Source organism: Curcuma longa, chromosome 15 (assembly GCF_044706935.1).
Source record: "Curcuma longa cultivar G26 ecotype Majalengka, Jawa Barat chromosome 15, ITB_CL_G26_1.1, whole genome shotgun sequence".
Classification (NCBI taxonomy): domain Eukaryota; kingdom Viridiplantae; phylum Streptophyta; class Magnoliopsida; order Zingiberales; family Zingiberaceae; genus Curcuma; species Curcuma longa.
This window is the reverse complement of record NC_133875.1, coordinates 6551087-6568894: the sequence shown is the minus strand read 5'-3', so window position 1 is coordinate 6568894 and position 17808 is coordinate 6551087. Positions and strand designations below refer to the sequence as shown.

The 17808-nt window shown below is 34.8% G+C and overlaps 3 protein-coding genes across 3 annotated transcripts; 1 reads left to right on the top strand and 2 right to left on the bottom strand.

The window, feature by feature from the left end:
* Positions 1-258: 258 nt before the first annotated feature.
* Positions 259-3777, bottom strand: LOC141846274 (mediator of RNA polymerase II transcription subunit 21-like). The gene is made up of 8 exons (XM_074734286.1): positions 3567-3777; positions 3425-3495; positions 3219-3313; positions 2537-2616; positions 2219-2436; positions 1864-1935; positions 1660-1711; positions 259-483 (listed from the first exon to the last, which is right to left on the bottom strand). Exons 5-8 carry the CDS (start codon positions 2420-2422, stop codon positions 407-409), a joined length of 405 nt encoding a protein of 134 aa, XP_074590387.1. The 5' UTR covers positions 2423-2436; positions 2537-2616; positions 3219-3313; positions 3425-3495; positions 3567-3777; the 3' UTR covers positions 259-406.
* A 3888-nt stretch (positions 3778-7665) lies between these two features.
* Positions 7666-9883, top strand: LOC141845928 (uncharacterized). The gene is made up of 10 exons (XM_074733924.1): positions 7666-7762; positions 7857-7864; positions 7943-7999; positions 8115-8153; positions 8236-8340; positions 8415-8512; positions 8608-8686; positions 9350-9493; positions 9572-9649; positions 9812-9883. The coding sequence occupies exons 1-10, from the start codon at positions 7666-7668 to the stop codon at positions 9881-9883; spliced, it is 777 nt and encodes a 258-aa protein (XP_074590025.1).
* Positions 9884-17163: 7280 nt separating this feature from the next.
* On the bottom strand, positions 17164-17792 carry LOC141846053 (RNA polymerase II C-terminal domain phosphatase-like 3). Its single transcript, XM_074734041.1, has 3 exons — positions 17569-17792; positions 17370-17472; positions 17164-17262 (listed from the first exon to the last, which is right to left on the bottom strand). The coding sequence occupies exons 1-3, from the start codon at positions 17790-17792 to the stop codon at positions 17164-17166; spliced, it is 426 nt and encodes a 141-aa protein (XP_074590142.1).
* Positions 17793-17808: the final 16 nt, after the last annotated feature.

Here is a 17808-nt window from a genome sequence, read left to right as displayed (position 1 = left end):
TGGATATTTTTAGTAATAATGTTATATAGTCAAGGCTAAAATATAGACAACCCTAAATAATTGGAACACACGGTCATCATGTCTAATAGAGAAGTTGCTGGCTAAATGTATGAGGAAACAAAATGATACAGCAAGGGGGTGGAACTGCATAGCCAAAAATTCTTCAAATTAAAACTCAGACTGTTATATCCTGTACATAAATTGTTGAAGCATTAGATAAGAAATTACCCAAAAAATAAATCATCTTAATGACTGAAATACCAATAAAACTTAATTATCTCTATTTCAATACTAAATGAGTTCTATCAGAATACATCTAAAAAATCCAAAATGTAAAATCAAACAGTATGAAAAATAGAAGTTGCAATATGAAAATAGTAGGAAAGTTAACATACAGTCACTTTAATTAGTCTGTTTTTTTAAGATTCAAACAGTTATCTGCTGCCTGATTGAAGAGTTCCTGTACCTGCTTCAACTCTTTCTCTGTATTCAGATAGATAATGCAAAAAAAAAAAAATCAGATAGATGAGACAAAATGATTTAATAACATTATAGACCATTTTCAAAATGAATCGTATATGCTATTCCTTATTGACCTGTGTGCCTGTTTAGGCTAATCATCATTCACTGTTGTGAAATAAAATGATTGGAAGAAATAATTATTCACTCAATATGTTTTTTTGTATAAATGATGCCTTATTTATAAAGATTGTGACATAACATCAAAGAAATAAATATAGCAGATCAGAAAATAATCAGAATGAAACAAAATGAAATTGGTAAAGATTGGCTAGAGATTATGCGATCATCTCTTTCCTTTAATACCCCCTTTCAAACTGAAGATGCTGAAAGAAGTTTCAGTTTGAATTGAATCAAAAGAAAATGATTGGAGGAGCAAATGCTTTCAGATTTCTGAAGCTAGATCAGTGGCACGGTTAACCTAGGATGATTTGTGCCAACTTCAGGATGATAGGACATCTGCAACACATCCGCAGATTCGAGTTTACCATCTAATGGCAACTCGGATGATACACATGGTCCAAGATGACATACACATCTTAAAACCAAAATAACAAGATGATGTGGATATAATAAGATTTTTCAGTTTGAGAAACAATAATGTAACTCAATGTTTGTGCTCATTGTGACTAGCATAGCAATTCACCGAAATTTTATTAAGCAATATGAGAAAGTACCAGAACCTGCAGAGGCATAAAGGAGTTTAGTAGGTTGAGCAAAATCTGAGGAGGCGAGTGCTGATGAGTATCTAGTTCATGAGAATCTTGACCTTGGGAGTAGTGGTGATAGGATGGAGACAGTAATCTAGAGGATGGCAAAGGACAATTTGATGAAGAGTAGAAAGCAAGGAGGATGAATGATAGGTATAGGATGGAGAGGAGGCCAAGCGTGAGGCATTGCCTTGAAGCTAATTCTCAAGGGGATTAGACAAAGAAGGGTGATAGTGCTGATACCATGTAAAATAAGATGATCGGCGAAAAGTGACTAATGCAAATTTCTCAAACTTGAACGAAATTTGGTCCATACATCACAATGATGGAAAGTTTAATGTATGTCTGTAGATCAAATAAACTATCATATCAACAATGATACAATATTAAACTATCATATCTACTCCAGGATGGTAGAAAAACAACATGCCTGCAGCCTCTAGTTGTTTTTCAAGCTCCAAACCTACTGCTTTATTCTCTTCCTGAAAATCAAGTGACAAACAAACATGTCAGAACTTTCCGCTCATTAAAGTACCAACATAAAGTTGTGCCATTTTGCCCTTTGAAACTCCAGCTTTTCCTGTTCTATAGATCAATGAGAACTGAGAAGATTAGGACAAATGATTCAGCTTACCTGGAGTTCTGCAATTCTTTTGAGCTGAGCTTCTTCCGATGACAAGGGCAAGGCAGTAACAAGAACATCAAACTGTTAAAAAAACAGAGTCCTTAGTATCAATATAGATAATACAATAACGAGCTACAAAAGACATTATCGATAAGGTTGCAGATCGGTACAAGAAAATACATCATCAAACACAAAAATATGGCATTGATCAATAAAAAGAATACAGAAATTTCATCTGCTGACTTTCATCCACTCCATTCAATCTGTCCCATTTTCCACCGAAAGCAATCACTACATTTTCCACTTTAAAGACCCAATTTCTGGTGAACTCACTGCGACTCAGTAAGAACAGCAAAAAAGTTACCTTCTTTGCAGCTTCCACTAGAGCGGCACTCATTGTCTTAGGATACTCAGCGCCAATTGTCTCTTCTGAAGCATTAGCTGTTGGCTCAGGATAGTTAGGTGACAAGCGTACAGGCGGAGCATCTCTCTGCAAGGTCCCAAATGTGTTCATGGCAAGCAAGGCCATGGCGTTCACTTGCTCTTGTAGCTGAGAAACAATATCCATGATGCGCACTCAATCTATCCCAGAAACAGAACATCCCCAGATGAGAAGAAACACACAAGCCACAAAACGGAGTATGTTAAGGACAACTAGAGAGAATGAAAGAGGAGGAAATACCTGCGTCCAGCAACGGGAGGAGGAGGAGGAGGAGGAGGAGGAGGGGCGTCGTCGGCGGAAGGAACCGCAATCGGTCGGGACTGGGAGAGTGTTTTTAAGGGTTTCACGGAGTGACTGTTTTTCTTAAATATATATATTTTTTAAAAAAATACAAAATTGGCTGAGCCGAGGTGACCGTTAATTCGGAAAATAACCGATACCATCGAAATTTTTCATTGCATACATTGGCCACTAATATAAATTCAAAAATATAATTCAAATCACGAGTACTCAATAAATCACTGAGCACTTTGCATCGAATACATATTCAAATTCTAAATTTTAAATCCTAAATTTTATATCTACATATAATCATATCACTCACTTCCCAAGGTAAATGATCAGAATAAATCTTAAATCAGATCTTAACCAACAACTCCCAATAGACTCCATTGATCAATCGATTTCCCACTATTCAACTAACTTAACCACATCTCAACAACATACAAACCCCAATAATAAACTCCAACAGCCACCACACTAAGCATCACATTCATTAATATTGATCTTAACCTAACAAATCAATCAAACAGTAAGAACAGCCCTGCTCAAATTCACCCAACCGTACATACCAATCTAATAGGTCAATACCCAAAATCCGTAGCTAATCTAAGATATCCAGATCAGAATCAAGTAGGTTTACCTCTAATCAAGCCGTTCACAGCGCCTTTCTTCTTGCTGCCGTAACCACTCGACACCCACCCAATTCCTTTACTCGGATCAGCACTCCACCGTGAACTGTGGAAACAGGAAACAACAGAATCAAGATCCAAGGCAAGCATCGAAACAATCCAAAGAACTTCAGCTCTTAAACCACGAAAACTCAACATCTAACTCAATCTAGCTTACCTTTCTTCTTCCTCCTTGCGGCCGAAAACTCCAGAAAATCCCACAACCTAAACCACCGTTCCTTACAAGTTCTGGAATCCAAGAATAACTTAGATCTAAGCTTAAAACCTAGAGATCCAAGATGTTTCGGCTTCAAACTTACCAAATCGGCTTGCTCCCTTCGATTCGCCGCTCGATCTGCTCCTTACGCCGCTGCCACCACCGACGAAATCCAACCCCAACAACACCAGCTCCGGTCGCCGATGATCTCTTAGCCTCCCCTAGCTCCGGCGTCGCAGCTCCGCGGCTGCTCTTGCGTCGGCGGCAACGAAAGGAGGAACGGCGTGTGATCAGATCTCAGAGACGGCGGAGGTGAGTCGCGATTTGGGGAAGAAGCATCGCGGTTCCTGTAGCTTCTATAGGATTCCTAACGGGTCGGGTCGGGTCTAGGATCCAATAGCTTAAATCATTAAACCATTAAACCTTATAACCCATTAACCTTAAAGCCCATTAAACCCATTAATGTTATTAACCCTTTAACCATTTTAGTTAACTTAGGTTTAATTAATTAATCTCCTAAATCTTAGGGTTAATTTATTTACGATTTAACCCTCAATTCCGGTATTTTACAAAATCTCCAACTAAAAAAATGGCTACTCCTGCCAGCAAAAGTTACTGTTTGCTTTTGTGTTTTCCAATCTCATTTTCTAGAGAATGAAAAGTCATTTTCTAAGAAAATAAAATAATAAAATACTCCTCCTCATCGCACGATTATTTTAATAAAATAATTTATTAAATTAATAAATATAAATTGATAATTTTATTTTAATAAAATAATTTATTAAAAATAATGATTTTAATAAAATAATTTATTAAATTAATAAATATAATTTTTAATTTTATCTTTTGAAATTTAAAATAAATTTATATATATTTTAATAAAATAATTTATTAAAATAATTATTTCAATAAAATAATTCATTAAATTAATAAATATAATTCCTTAATTTTATTTTTTTTAAATTTAAAACAAATTTGTTTTAATAAACTAATTTATTAAAATAATGAGTTAAATTAATAAATATAATTTGATAATTTTATTTTAATAAAATAATTCATTAAAAATAATTATTTTAATAAAATAATTCATTAAATTAATAAATATAATTTGTTAATTTTTAAAAAAATCAAAATAAATTTATATATATTAATAAAATAATTATTTTATTCATTAAATTAATAAATATAATTATTTATAGACCAATCACGTACTAGCTACTTATTCTACTAATTAATAAATATAATTAATTAAACTGGCTGGTGATGGATTTGTTTAATCCAATCTACGTACTGCTCCTCTTTACATATATATATATGCATGTGTGTGGATAATTAGGCACATGCAAATTAATTAATCTTAATTCTTAATTTCCAGTACGTAAAAAATTAAAAAGACATATTAGCTAGTGTAATAAATAAATATTTAGATAGGTCAAAAATTAAAAGATCATCGAATTGCCATCATAAAAGAGTCGAACCTATAATTATAAATATTGTATTTATGTTTAAAAAAATATAATATAAATAAATAATAAATGAATGGATAAAAAAATAATAAATCAAATAATGAAATAGGATATCTTAATCTCGAGAAGCAAGAACACATTTGGTTGAAATTTTATTATTATTATTAAAAAAGAAATTTAAGAGTTCAAAAATAGATCGGTAGCTGACGGTAGTGGCCGAGGAGCTTAGCCGATGCGTGGAGACGGTGATGGGAAGAGAGCGGCAAGGGGATGCGGAAGAGAGCGCGGAAGGCGAGAGCTAGGCAGCAGTCGGGTAAGAGATCCACGTCGATGCTGCATTTGGATTAAATAAAAAATAATTTTTAAACTGTTGAGAAATAATATAGCGGCGGTTAAATTTTAATGCACTGCGAATTAAATTTTAAATCATCACAAATCACTAAACTGCTGTAATTAAATTCAAACCCCTGCTAAAAATTTATTTTTGCGGCTGGTCAATTTGAAACCGCCGGGAAAACGGATAATAGCGGCGGTTTTAAGACCATCGCTATAACTGCCGCATATAGAATCTGACTCATGTGAATCCTCCTCTTGTCTTATGTGCGCAAGCATATATACATGGTAAATCTAATGCCTCATATAGAATGAATGACTTTTTTGTTTATGCTAATCCTCCTAGCACTGTATTATGTGCGCAAGCATAAATAACTTTTTCAATCTATCTTTATAGATCTTCGTAATTTGGTAAATTCTCATGTATCATGGGAATGAAACATTTTTTAGATTCTTTTAATGCTAAATTGTTATTAGCACTTTATTAATTTTTGAAATATACGTAATTGTCATAGTGTAACAATATAACATATCACTTTCACGTGTATCATCCATAAGAGTGCTTTTCATCTTGTTCTTATTAGCTTTTAAATCAAATTCTTTGATTACATCGCCAAAATAGATATTCCAACTCATCGATGCTTGCTTCAATTCGTAAATGGACTATTAAAGCTTACGGACTTTATTTTTTATCAACATACATGAAATATTCAAATTGTATTATACACACATCCTCCAATATATCTCCGTTAAAGAAAATTATTTTCACATCTATTTATCATATCTTATAATTGCAATGAGCTGCTATGCCCATTGCACAAAACCATTTGGTTTGACTTTTGATTTTACAATTAATTAGCGCTAAACCAATTGATTGATATGAATTGATTCATTTATAAAGATAATTATTTTTTTATTTATAATAATACAATAAGGTATAGATTATCATCACTTTCTTAAATTGTTGTCTGGACCTCTTAATTTTGTTTTAAAAAACAAAATGTTGGAGAAAATATTCCATACTTTTTTTTCCCATCTGAAAGGGAAAGAAAAAAAAAGCTCCTATGCACCATTACCTTCAACTTGTCCATATTGACAATGATATGAAGTTTTACAGTCAAACAACATCAGACAACGCAAGAGTTAAATGCCAAATTATATCTTCAACTCACTTGATATGAAATTTGACTTCTTAAAAGCTAATAAGAACAAGATGAAAAGCACTCTTATGGATGATACACACGTGAAAGTGATATGATCACAAACATTAAATATATTGTTACACTACTTTCTTCAGTGGATGGATTTCTCATCTGTTGCAACACTATTAAATGATGAATAGAAAAGCATTTCAAAAATTAATACAAGACATGTCTCTTCAGTCTTCAATATACAATTTTCTTATACAGATACACGGCCCTTAATATTACAAAGTATACAATTTTCTTCTAACAAAATCCGGATTAACAGAAACAATAACCTTGTAAATTAGTCAAGTACAATAAAAAAGTCAACCATAGTGGAATCGTAAGATCACCAATGCTTTACAGCATACATCTTAAAGATCAGTTCAAGAAAATATTTCCAACTGCTTACAAGAGGCGATTATTACCATCATCAAGCAGGTATTCAGTATGTTAAGACTATTAGCATAAACAATATTTTGATGCAAAAGTCATTAATTCTCAAGGTGCATAATTATAACTCTACCATGAGTGGAATATATTACATACATCACAATCTTGTACCATAGGTAGGTAAATCGAGCCAAATACATCACTACTAAAAAATCATGGTTTTGCGGCGGTTATTTAGCGATGGTTCTTAAAACCGCCGCTATTATCCGTTTTCCCGGCGGTTTCAATTAACCGCCGCAAAAATAAATTTTTAGCAGGGGTTTAAATTTGATTTACAGCAGTTTAGTGATTTGTGATGATTTAAAATTTAATTCGCAGTGGTTTAAAATTTAACCGCCGCTATATTCTATTTTCTCGACAGTTTAAAAATTATTTTTTATTTAATCCAAATAAGACATCGACGTGGATCTCTTACCCGACTGCTGCCTTAGCTCTCGCCTTCCGCGCTCTCTTCCGCATCCCCTTGCCGCTCTCTTCCCCCATCACCGTCTCCACGCATCGGCTTAGCTCCTCGGCCACTACCACCCCGTCGGCTCCGATCTCCACCGTGACCCCTGTCCCCCATTCATCCTTCGCCATCTTCGTGTTCGACAACTGGTCCGACAGTCGGGGCACGCCCACGGTTGGAACTCCGCAAGCCAAGCTCTCCAGGGTCAAGTTCCACCCGCAGTGCGTCACGAAGCCCACCCGATCGCCCTCTCACTCCGACGGCCACTCTCACTCCCGATCGTCGTCTTCCTCGCGCACTCCGAACCCTAGCCCATGCATGCACGATCGCCCTCTTTCTCGCGCACGCCGACACCGCCACTCTCACTCCGCCGGCCACCGGACGGCATGCAACTCCCTCTTTAGGGCCAGGAGAGGTATGCGTTCTCCCACTTTTCCCTCTTGATTTGGATCTGTTATTTCCAAATGATCCCAACTGATCTGCTATACCCGATTTCTGTGCATGCTTAGGCGAAACTGTGATTGCTTTAGGGTTTAGACATCTGCTAGCTTACCCTAAAGGTCTGCACTCTATATTTATTTATTTATTTTGCCAGGAACGATTTGTAAAGCGGAGGGAACGCCTTTTAGGACCCAATCTATCTACTCTAAAGGTCTGCACTCTAATCAAGACTTTGATTAATATGTAAACATCATTTGTAATCCTGGAGTAGTTTATTCTTTTAACTCATGTTAAATTGGCTTACACTCTTGTGATTTGTATTATAGGCCATTGAAATCTTGACTGATTGCTATATATTGGTTCAGGTGTTATTCTCTTTATGCAATTTCCTACTAATTTTAAATCTCTTAATGTCATGTTTCTAACCAAAGTATACAAATTGACTAGGGGAACACAGTTGCAGCCATGGGTTCATTTAAGGGTCTAAAACAAGTTCGAAGAATAGTAGAAGACTGTATACATAATCAGATGCATCCTGTTTACCATATCAAGGTATTTATTCTCTGGGGCATGATTCCTTTAGCTAGTGATTCATTACTTTTTTACTATATGAATACTTAAATAAGATATTGCAAAAACATACCCTTCTCATGAAACGTGAACTTGCCAAAAATCCAGCATTAGCCAATGAGAACTGGGATAGGTTCCTTCCAAAATTTAAAAAGTATGACTATTCTGTATTTCTTTTACATATATGTTATGCCTTACAAGAATCTAGTTTAAACTCATATACCCTTTTGTATTCTTAATGCTATCCAGGAAGAATGTTCAAAGGAAAGTAAAGGCTAAGGCGAAGAAACCATATACTCCATTCCCACCGCCTCAGCCACTAAGCAAGGTGAAGTTATTGTTGCAATTTGTGAACATTATATCTCAGAGTAGATCTTCACACTTACAGATCGCCCCTTTGTTTTACTTTACTGCTTCGAGAAAAAAGAATTTGCTTTGTACTCAATTTTTTTAAAAAAAAATCATCAATAACTGTTTACACAATACTTGTTAAAATTTAATTATTGTTGACACATTTTTTTAAATTATATGTAATACACTGATCAATATTCACTGGAATGATCAAAAGAATCCAGTTATTGGATAATTAAGATATGCCAACTGTACAAAAGGAGTTTAATAATCACTATTCACTAGAATGCATGTGTACTCAAGCAAAGTAATTATAATTATCTATGCATGCCCTTCTTATGAATCCCTTTAGTGTTTCATGTCTTTTACTTATTGCTTTTTTTTTTAACATTTGGCAAAGTTGTTAGTTTATAGATATTTTAGTTGCATTAAACTGGATATTACATAAAGATCGTGTTTACCTTCTGAAAATGTTGTCGAGCTGTTGAATTCTCTTTAACTTGAGATAAGTTATTGGTAAATTTTTTTCCTTGACCTTCATGGTATATACAGCATCCTATTGCTATATTGTATTAAGTGATTTCTAGTTCAGTACTTCAGTACCCTAGTCTAGTTTTAGAGCCTGTTAATTCTTTTTCAGCTTGATCTTGAATTAGAAAGTGGTGAGTATTTCCTGAGTGTCAAGAAGAAATCAGCAAAGAAGTGGCAAGAAAAGAAGGAAAAGGAGGCAAAAAAAGTAGCTGAAAACAAGCGAAAAAGAGAAGCTGCTTTTGTCCCTCCAAAGGTTTGTCGCTCAGCCATTGGATGCCTTATAAGGGAATTTGTTTCATTAATATATTTTGGTCATACTCACTGTTGACAGGAACCCTCTCAAATTTTTGATTCGAAGAAATCTGACAAGGACAAGAATGATCTGGTTGCAGTGACAAAGTCCTTGAAGGTACTTGTTATGCTTTTGTATATTTGGTAATTCTCATTATGATTGTTTTTCTCATCTCTGTATACGTTGTAGTACGTATACGTTCATATGACTTTTTTTTTTACTAAGGTCGCTTATTGGAGCTTGATGATTGTGATTGTTTTTAATTAATGATGTCATTAGGCATTTGAACGATTGCTTAGCAGCCTAGGCATTCAAGCAATGTGCAAGCTGAGTACCACAAGGAAATCTTAAGTGAACACCTTCAACTATGTTTGTGTTTGGTAGTCATTAGGCATCTAAGCAATGCACAACGGAGTACCATAGGGAATCTTATACAAGCTCCTTTGACTTACTGCACATTATGCCAACACCTCAAAGTTATATGTTAGACATTTGAAACACCTACTGAGATTTACAAGTCCATGTTGCTGTAGAGTTTTTTATTGTTGACACGTTTGTTTGTTCTTAGTAGTGTCAACGGAATGCCCATAATTTTGTGATAAATAATAACATTCATTTCAGTGATCTTTAGGTTATAGTTTGTCTCTTCTATTTTTTTTTTTTTTTGTACTTGTGCAGGCATGACTACTTTACAAGTTTGAAGAGCTCTCCAAAGATGACTACTTTTCAAAAAGCAATGAATTTACAACCTGGTTGAAGGAAAAACGAGGGATCTATTTCTAGGATTTGACATCTGAGAAAGCTAGAGAGATTTCTCAATTTTTTTGTAACCAAACAAAGTTTCAGTTTTTTTGTAACCTAAATTCACTGTATTTGATATCTGACAACTTTGATATCCATGTGTAATGATTCATATTTGTTCATTAGTTTTGCAAGAAATTAATGCAAGTAAAATTTTCTATTTATTACAATTTTTGGTTTAAGTTTTCTATTTATTTATAAAAACCATCGCATGCTGAAAATTCTGTAATTGCACACTCAAAGCTTAAACTGCTAGGAAATTATTTTGCGGCAGTTTTAGCAAACCGCCGGGAAACCATTTCGCGGCGGTTTTGGAAAACCTCCAGGAAAGTAATTCGAACCGCCGGTAAAAGAACCGCCGGGAAATTATTTTGAACCGCCGCAAAAAACAACCGCCGGGAAATCATTTTTAACCGCCGTTAAAAGAACCGTCGGGAAATTATCTCGAACCGCCGCAAAAATAACCGCCAAAAAATCATTTCTAACCGCCACTAAACAAACCGCCGGGAAATATTTCGAACCGTCGCAAAAACAACCGCCGGTAAATCTACTTTAGTGGCGGTTATTCCAGCGGTTCTCTAGAACCGCCGCTAAATGGTTTAACGACACCGGTATCAGCGGCGGTTTGGTAAACCACCGGGAAATGATTTTGCGGCGGTTCTAAACAGCCGCTAAACGATTTTTAAATCGCCCGAAAATCCTTTTTTTCTTGTAGTGCATTTTCAACTGGTCACAAATCTCCAACTAAAAAAATGGCTACTCCTGCCAGCAGAACACAATCATGCTGCAGAGTCAAGATGGTATGAAATTATTGACTTCAGAATTATAGTTACTTCAAACGTCATCGCCGGCATTATCTGCCGACTCAGAGAGTAAGGATGCAGACTGGATCTTTCCAGCATATTCCAACCTCATTAGGATAACTCCCCTAAACACGTTTATAATTTGGATTTAGTGGCATTGTTTGGATAACAGAAGGAAGAACAAACCATATCATGTAAACCAAATGAATATGGAAAATTTTATGAGACCAAAGCAATAACACTATTTAGCACAGAACATTCTAACGCTGGCTAAGCTATTAAAGTTACACTTGACCACTCGATTACCTATTTTCTTGTAGTAGCAAAGCATTAAAGTTAGGTTTGATTTCCTAGTGCATCTGAATAAATGATAGCAGGATTTATTTGAATGCAAAAGTAGAAGACTAATCAAATTTAACCATGAGAAACAGTCGACCCATCAGAATTCTATGAATATCAGATGTCAGCTGAGTTGATCAATCAGGGTTTGCTGATTATTGACATTGCATCATTCACCTCATTACTTAGACGAGGTCATTCTTGACAAGGAGTTGACTAATTTAACTTATGTTTAATTTCTTTCAAAAAAATAATTGTTTGACATAAATAACAGATGTTAGGTATGTTATTCGCATGTATTAGAAACTTATTGATTGCAATTTGTCAAATCATCAATTGGCATTTGCATCCACAAATCAAACACACTTCCATACAATTATATATCTCACATAAAACTATTCTTATTTTGCACAATAATTGTCTAGGACTACATAAGAAACAACCAACTTGTTGCACTTGAATCATAAATAGCAAATTTTCACTGTGTTATCATAACAAAAACCAGCTAGGAAGACCAAACAACGCGCGCGCGTGTGTCTGTGTGTTGTGTCTTATAACTATGGGTTCCTGGCGCCTGGATCCAAAAGAATCAGCCTAGATAAGACCAAGGAGATCGGATAAGATCAGATCTTATCTAGGCGTCCGGATAAGAATCCAGGCGCTCGGATAAAAATCCAGGTGCCCGAAAGGGTCTTTATAAGGAACCTCGGCGTGAAGCACCATATATACATCAACTTCTCTATGTCATTCTCTTCATCCTGAAGTGCTGCTGAACCCGAAAGGGGCCAGGTTTGTGCAACCGGAGAAGTTCCAAGAGAAGTGTGCAGCGCTTAGGACTTCTGGATCGGCTACTACACGTGTTTGGTTATATTCTTTTCTTTAGTCTTACATTGTATTTCATTTATATTATTATTTGGACTGTAAGACAAATTTCTCTGCCTCCGGATGAACGTTCGAAAAGGAGATCACTAGTAGACAAGTGTCTTCTGTACATAGGTCTTGGATGTACTAACCCTGGGGGGTTAGGAACCAAGTAAAATCCGCGAATCTCTGCGCGCTTGTTTTACTAATTCCGCTACAAGTATTCTGATAGAACAAACAACCAAAGAAAAACGACGAACGCGCTATTCACCCTCCTCTAATGCACCCCACCAATCCTATAGAGATCAATCAAATAACAAGCAAGATAAGAATTCAACTTGGTAATGTTGAAATAGGAGTATTGGTCAATTGATAAGGCATATCGATCGACTGATAGACTAAATCTCGAAATTATGGTTTTTAGAGTTTGCCACATAATTAAGGTTGTTACAGCATTCATGTTTATTGTAAACCCTATAATCATAAAATTAATACAGTAACTTTGGAGTTTGCTACAGTGTCATGTTTAGGGTTACTGCTATAGTATTTTGCTGCAGTGTCAATCGATTGGTGAGTTTCGACAATTGGTTAATGGTACTATAGCAGTGAACAAAATGCTTCTGAATTGATTGACTGGTTTAACTTGAGGCAATCACCAATCGATTGGTAATGTAAAAAATAATCGTTCTGCAAAGTCTAAACGGTCGGATTTTGATTCATGAAGTCTAGCAATCGATTGCTAGGTGAAAATTAATCCGAACAGTAGCCTTATAAAGAGGATTTCAAAGAGGTTTCTCATGACCAATTCTTGAGAGGTTAGAGACGAAGTACTACTCATTTCCAACCATCAAGAGACATTCCAAAGTGACAAGCTAAGCAAACATCCAATGTAAAATTCTCCATTGTAAAATATTTTTTACTTTCATTTCCATTTATATTTTGTATTGCTTGTATTTGTTCTTGTGAGAACTTATTGTAAGACATTTTTTCACCTCTAGAAGGTATTTGAAAAGAAGAAGTTATTAATGGAGGGAGATCACTAATAGTAGACCTTGAATTAGTCGCTTAAGAGACAGAGGATAACAAGTAAATCCTTGACTTGTGTATGTTATGTCGATTTTGGATTCAAGTTTTCGTTGCGCATTCAGACGACGAGCACAAAATGAAGACAAAAAAGGCTTGGAGCTATTCATCCCCTCCCTCCTAGTTCGCAAGGCCCTAATAGGGATCACGTGCATCACGTGGTATAATTGACAAACCCATCAAACTTCCCTCCTTTAAGACAATCAAGCAAGCCCTTAAAACTTATCAATGACCTTTCCATTTTCTCTTGTAATTCCATTATGTGCTCTACCATCTCATAGGTCATTGAAGCATTTTTTTTTTTTACCCTCGGGCCATGATTGAGTTGGTTACTACGTGATAGATATGTTACAGTGGGCAAGGGTGAATCTCAATAAAGCCGAGATAATACCCTCTCTCGTAGTGGCCAACTATAGTTTTTCAATTTACCTCCAAGGGCAGAGCCAATGTAGGCAGCTGCCCACACTGGGATCTGATGACGAGCCCCTAGCGCATTGCATTGCCGACAAGGAGTAGCAAATTAGTAACTAAGAATGCCAGATCCGAACGGAGGAGATCAGCATAGGCGACTTACCAACCGCTTTCCGAGCACCGACTCGAGAGATCTGGAGCTCGTTCCGAAGTGATATAGCTTAGTTCTTTCACAACTTCGCTCCGTCTATCCACCGCCCCTCCGCCTCCTCCTCCTCTTTCTCCTCGGGAACGGTGACAAACTTGGCTGTGCAATTTATCTATGGCTGGGTCGGAGCTAACGCCGTCAGCTAACGGCGGAACTCGTGCGCCTTCCCGTGAGCCAATTGCTTAATGGCAAATTTTCAAATCACACCTTAACATTTGTGAATTATTATAAATTAAACTAAAAAGTTTAAAATATGAGGTGAATATTTAGGAGGTGAAGCCCGGACATCGATTTCAAAAATAAAAAATTTAAAATCTCCTTTAAATTTATTAGTTGATCGACCACATTAATTTTAATAAGATAAAATAATCATTCAAATTTAGATAAATAACTTCGTAGGCATTTCATAAATACACCTATCTGGTACTGCAACTTATACAAGTCTATAATAGAAAAATGACGTATACCACTCAAAAGGAAAGGTTGACCATAAGAACGACCTTTTAGAATCTCACGAGCATTTTAGTGATAGATTTGCACTATTTAAGTTGAAAGTTTTAAGAGGTTATTATTGGAAAGATTTTTCTTTTTTCACATTCAATCATCTTTATGTAAAAGTCTAACAGTTACTTCACCTTGATGAATCTAAAATGAGGAAATCATCTCACCTTGATATATTTCTAACCGTTAATAATAAAGCTATTGTATAAAAGTTTCAAAATTTAAAGATTCGAAAAGAATAATTATAAAGTAATTATTTTATAATACTTTATAATTATAACATTTTATATATTTATTTTATTTTATTAATTATATTATATTGTTGCCTACACTGAATCAAGATCCTAGCTCCGCCCCTGTTTACCTCCTCACAGATGATCGTGGAGTAGGCCGTGTGGGGATGCTGGAATGGTAGATTCCACCATTTGCTGCAGTTGAAGCATTTTTTTGACGAAAAGCTTTTGATGTTTGAAGGATCGGAATGCATTACTTAGAAAAGTTTTTTTATGGAGGAAATTCATTTGCAAAGCGTGGAGTTCTATTCAAGAACTTGGCATTGGACTAGTAAGTTTTAGCACTTCTCTAGCTCGACTTATTTGAAAAATTATTTGAAGGGCCCTGATCACAATGGCCGTCTTTAATTTTTATGCATAGATTTCAATATTAGTAAGTAAAAAATAATAATTAAAAGAATCAAAATATAACTATGATAATTGATATTAATTAAATCGAAGAGAATAATGATAAAATATAATCGTATATCAAAATAATACAATAATATATAGACAACTGATGAATATTAATTATGATATAAATGTTAATTTTGAAATCAGGGGTCAATAATGATATTATCTTTTGTTTTTTCTTTTAATTGTGGATTGGTAAATTTATCAAATTTACTCATTTTATTTTTATTCTTATTGAATTCTTGAGCCCACTAACTGACCCTTCCACTTCTACTTCTATCATATCAATATTGAATTAGAAAGATAAAATTAAGGGAGTGTTTGGTTTGATCATTTTCTCTTTTTTTTTATTTTTTAGAAATTATTATTTTATTTTATGTTTTTCAATTTCATTCTTTGTGAAAAATGAGAAGACATTCTCTAAGAAAATAGAAAAAATGATAAATCATTTTCTGTGGAAAATAAAAATTACAGGAAAATACAAAAACACAGCATTTTCCCCCTTCTCCATCGTCACGAAGCACATCCTCAACGCTGCTGAATTCAAGTTAACCGATGCGCCGCCACACCTCAGCGAGAGGAAGGCAGGTCCTTGCTCACTGGCGCCATCGCCAATAAGCAAACAATTATTTCTAAAAACTATTTTATTTATAATATAATTATATTTTATTTCTAAAAACAATTATTCCTTGCTTGTAACCCTTCTTCGTCAGTACTCGTATAGATGTGGTTAATTAATCTAATTATATTGAATATTTCAAACTATTTTAAAAATATCTTTTATTAAAAAATTATTTTATTTATAATTTTTTATATTAACAAATCAAACGTATTCTTTAATTTTCTTTTCTAGAAAATAAAAAATAGTATATCATACTAAATACATTTTATATTTTCTAAAAGCTAGATCAGAAAATAGAAAAATAAAAATAAAAAATAAAAAAAAATTCCAAACCAAACGCCTCCTAATTTTTTTTCCAAAAAGTTCACTAAATACCTTAACTCAATTAAAAAATAAGCCAATGTTTGCTACGTTTAAAAGATATGATAATTAATGGGTACAACCGTACAAATAGAATTAAGGGAAGGGATAACTTATGCTTTAATTATCCAATAGTAATCCCACCTTAAGACAATACATATATACTTTCAAAAATAATATATTAATTATTCCAAGATTGGAATATATTAATCCGACGACGACGTACGGCAAATTAATTATAGACCAATCACGTACTACTTATTCTACTAATTAATAAATATAATTAATTAAACTGGCTGGTGATCGATTTGTTTAATCCAATCTACGTACTGCTCCTCTTTACATATATGCATGTGTGTGGATAATTAGGCACATGCATCGAGACGATCCGATCGATGGGGAGTTAGTTACGTTGTTGAAGCCACGGCTGTGGACAGACAAACGACGGCTGTGGCTAGCTGCAACAAAATTCAATAGAAATAGATTTGGATCATGCGGGTGGCCGATCGATATATCAAAAGAGCATTACCGATCCAAGTTATTTCATCGATCATTCCATTGTGTTCCCCGAGTTTCCTGTGCGCTAGGCACTTACCTACCACACAAGGCTCATTCCCCCTAATGCTTTGCATTTTCCACACTTGGTCTCAAAGGAGCACCAACTCATAGATATTTTCCCAGTAACCTTTTAGTCTCAAAGGGGTACCTTTGGTATTTCCCCAGTAACCGCAGGTCTCAAAGGGGTATCATATGAGTTTTTAAACTCGATCGAGTAGTGTTTCTCCAGTAACCAAAATGCAGTGGGAGTCCCCAAGGAAACTAAGGTACTATCCAATGTAATGACGAATAATAACTTTTCTCGGATATATACTTCAAATTAATCAAGTATAAACTGTATACAAGTGTATCAGACTAATACGACTGTAGCATAATCCAAAACAACGACAAATAAAGAGCTATGCTCTGAGGGTGCTAGCAAGTATGCTTCTGACGTCGACATGACTCGTAGTATACTGATGCACCAAGTGGTAGTCATCATGAACTCTCTCTAGCACCTGCTCAATGAAATAAATTTTAAAAATATTAAAGCATTTAAAATTCAAATTAGTCCTCTCTTAATTAGTACAAGAGTAAGTTAGAAAAAAAAATTTTAATTTCTTACCGATAAGACGGATGCTAAAGCATCATCATCATCCACGCCAGTATAGAGTGGTGAATCTCCTGTCACCCTATACTTACGCCAAGTGTAAGGAAAATAGGCGTATCTGCACAAATTCAATTGTCAACCATTTAAATTATGAATAAAAAAGATTAATCAAATAATTAAAGAAATATTACTTTAGTTATTTATTTATATATACCTCTGAATGAGAATCAGATTCCATTGATTATGTGGCCAAACTTCCACAGTATCATCCAAAATTAATACATCAGACTCCAAAGAAGTGACTTGATTTAAATTTTTGACTAATGAGCCACGATCATCTATGCTCGCATCCTCTCTGGAGATGATCCTACCGAAGAATATAGTGCCTGTGGGGTCTAATAGATCAACCATCGCAGCTGCATATCTCTGAGTCCCCATAGTAACCACGTGTAAA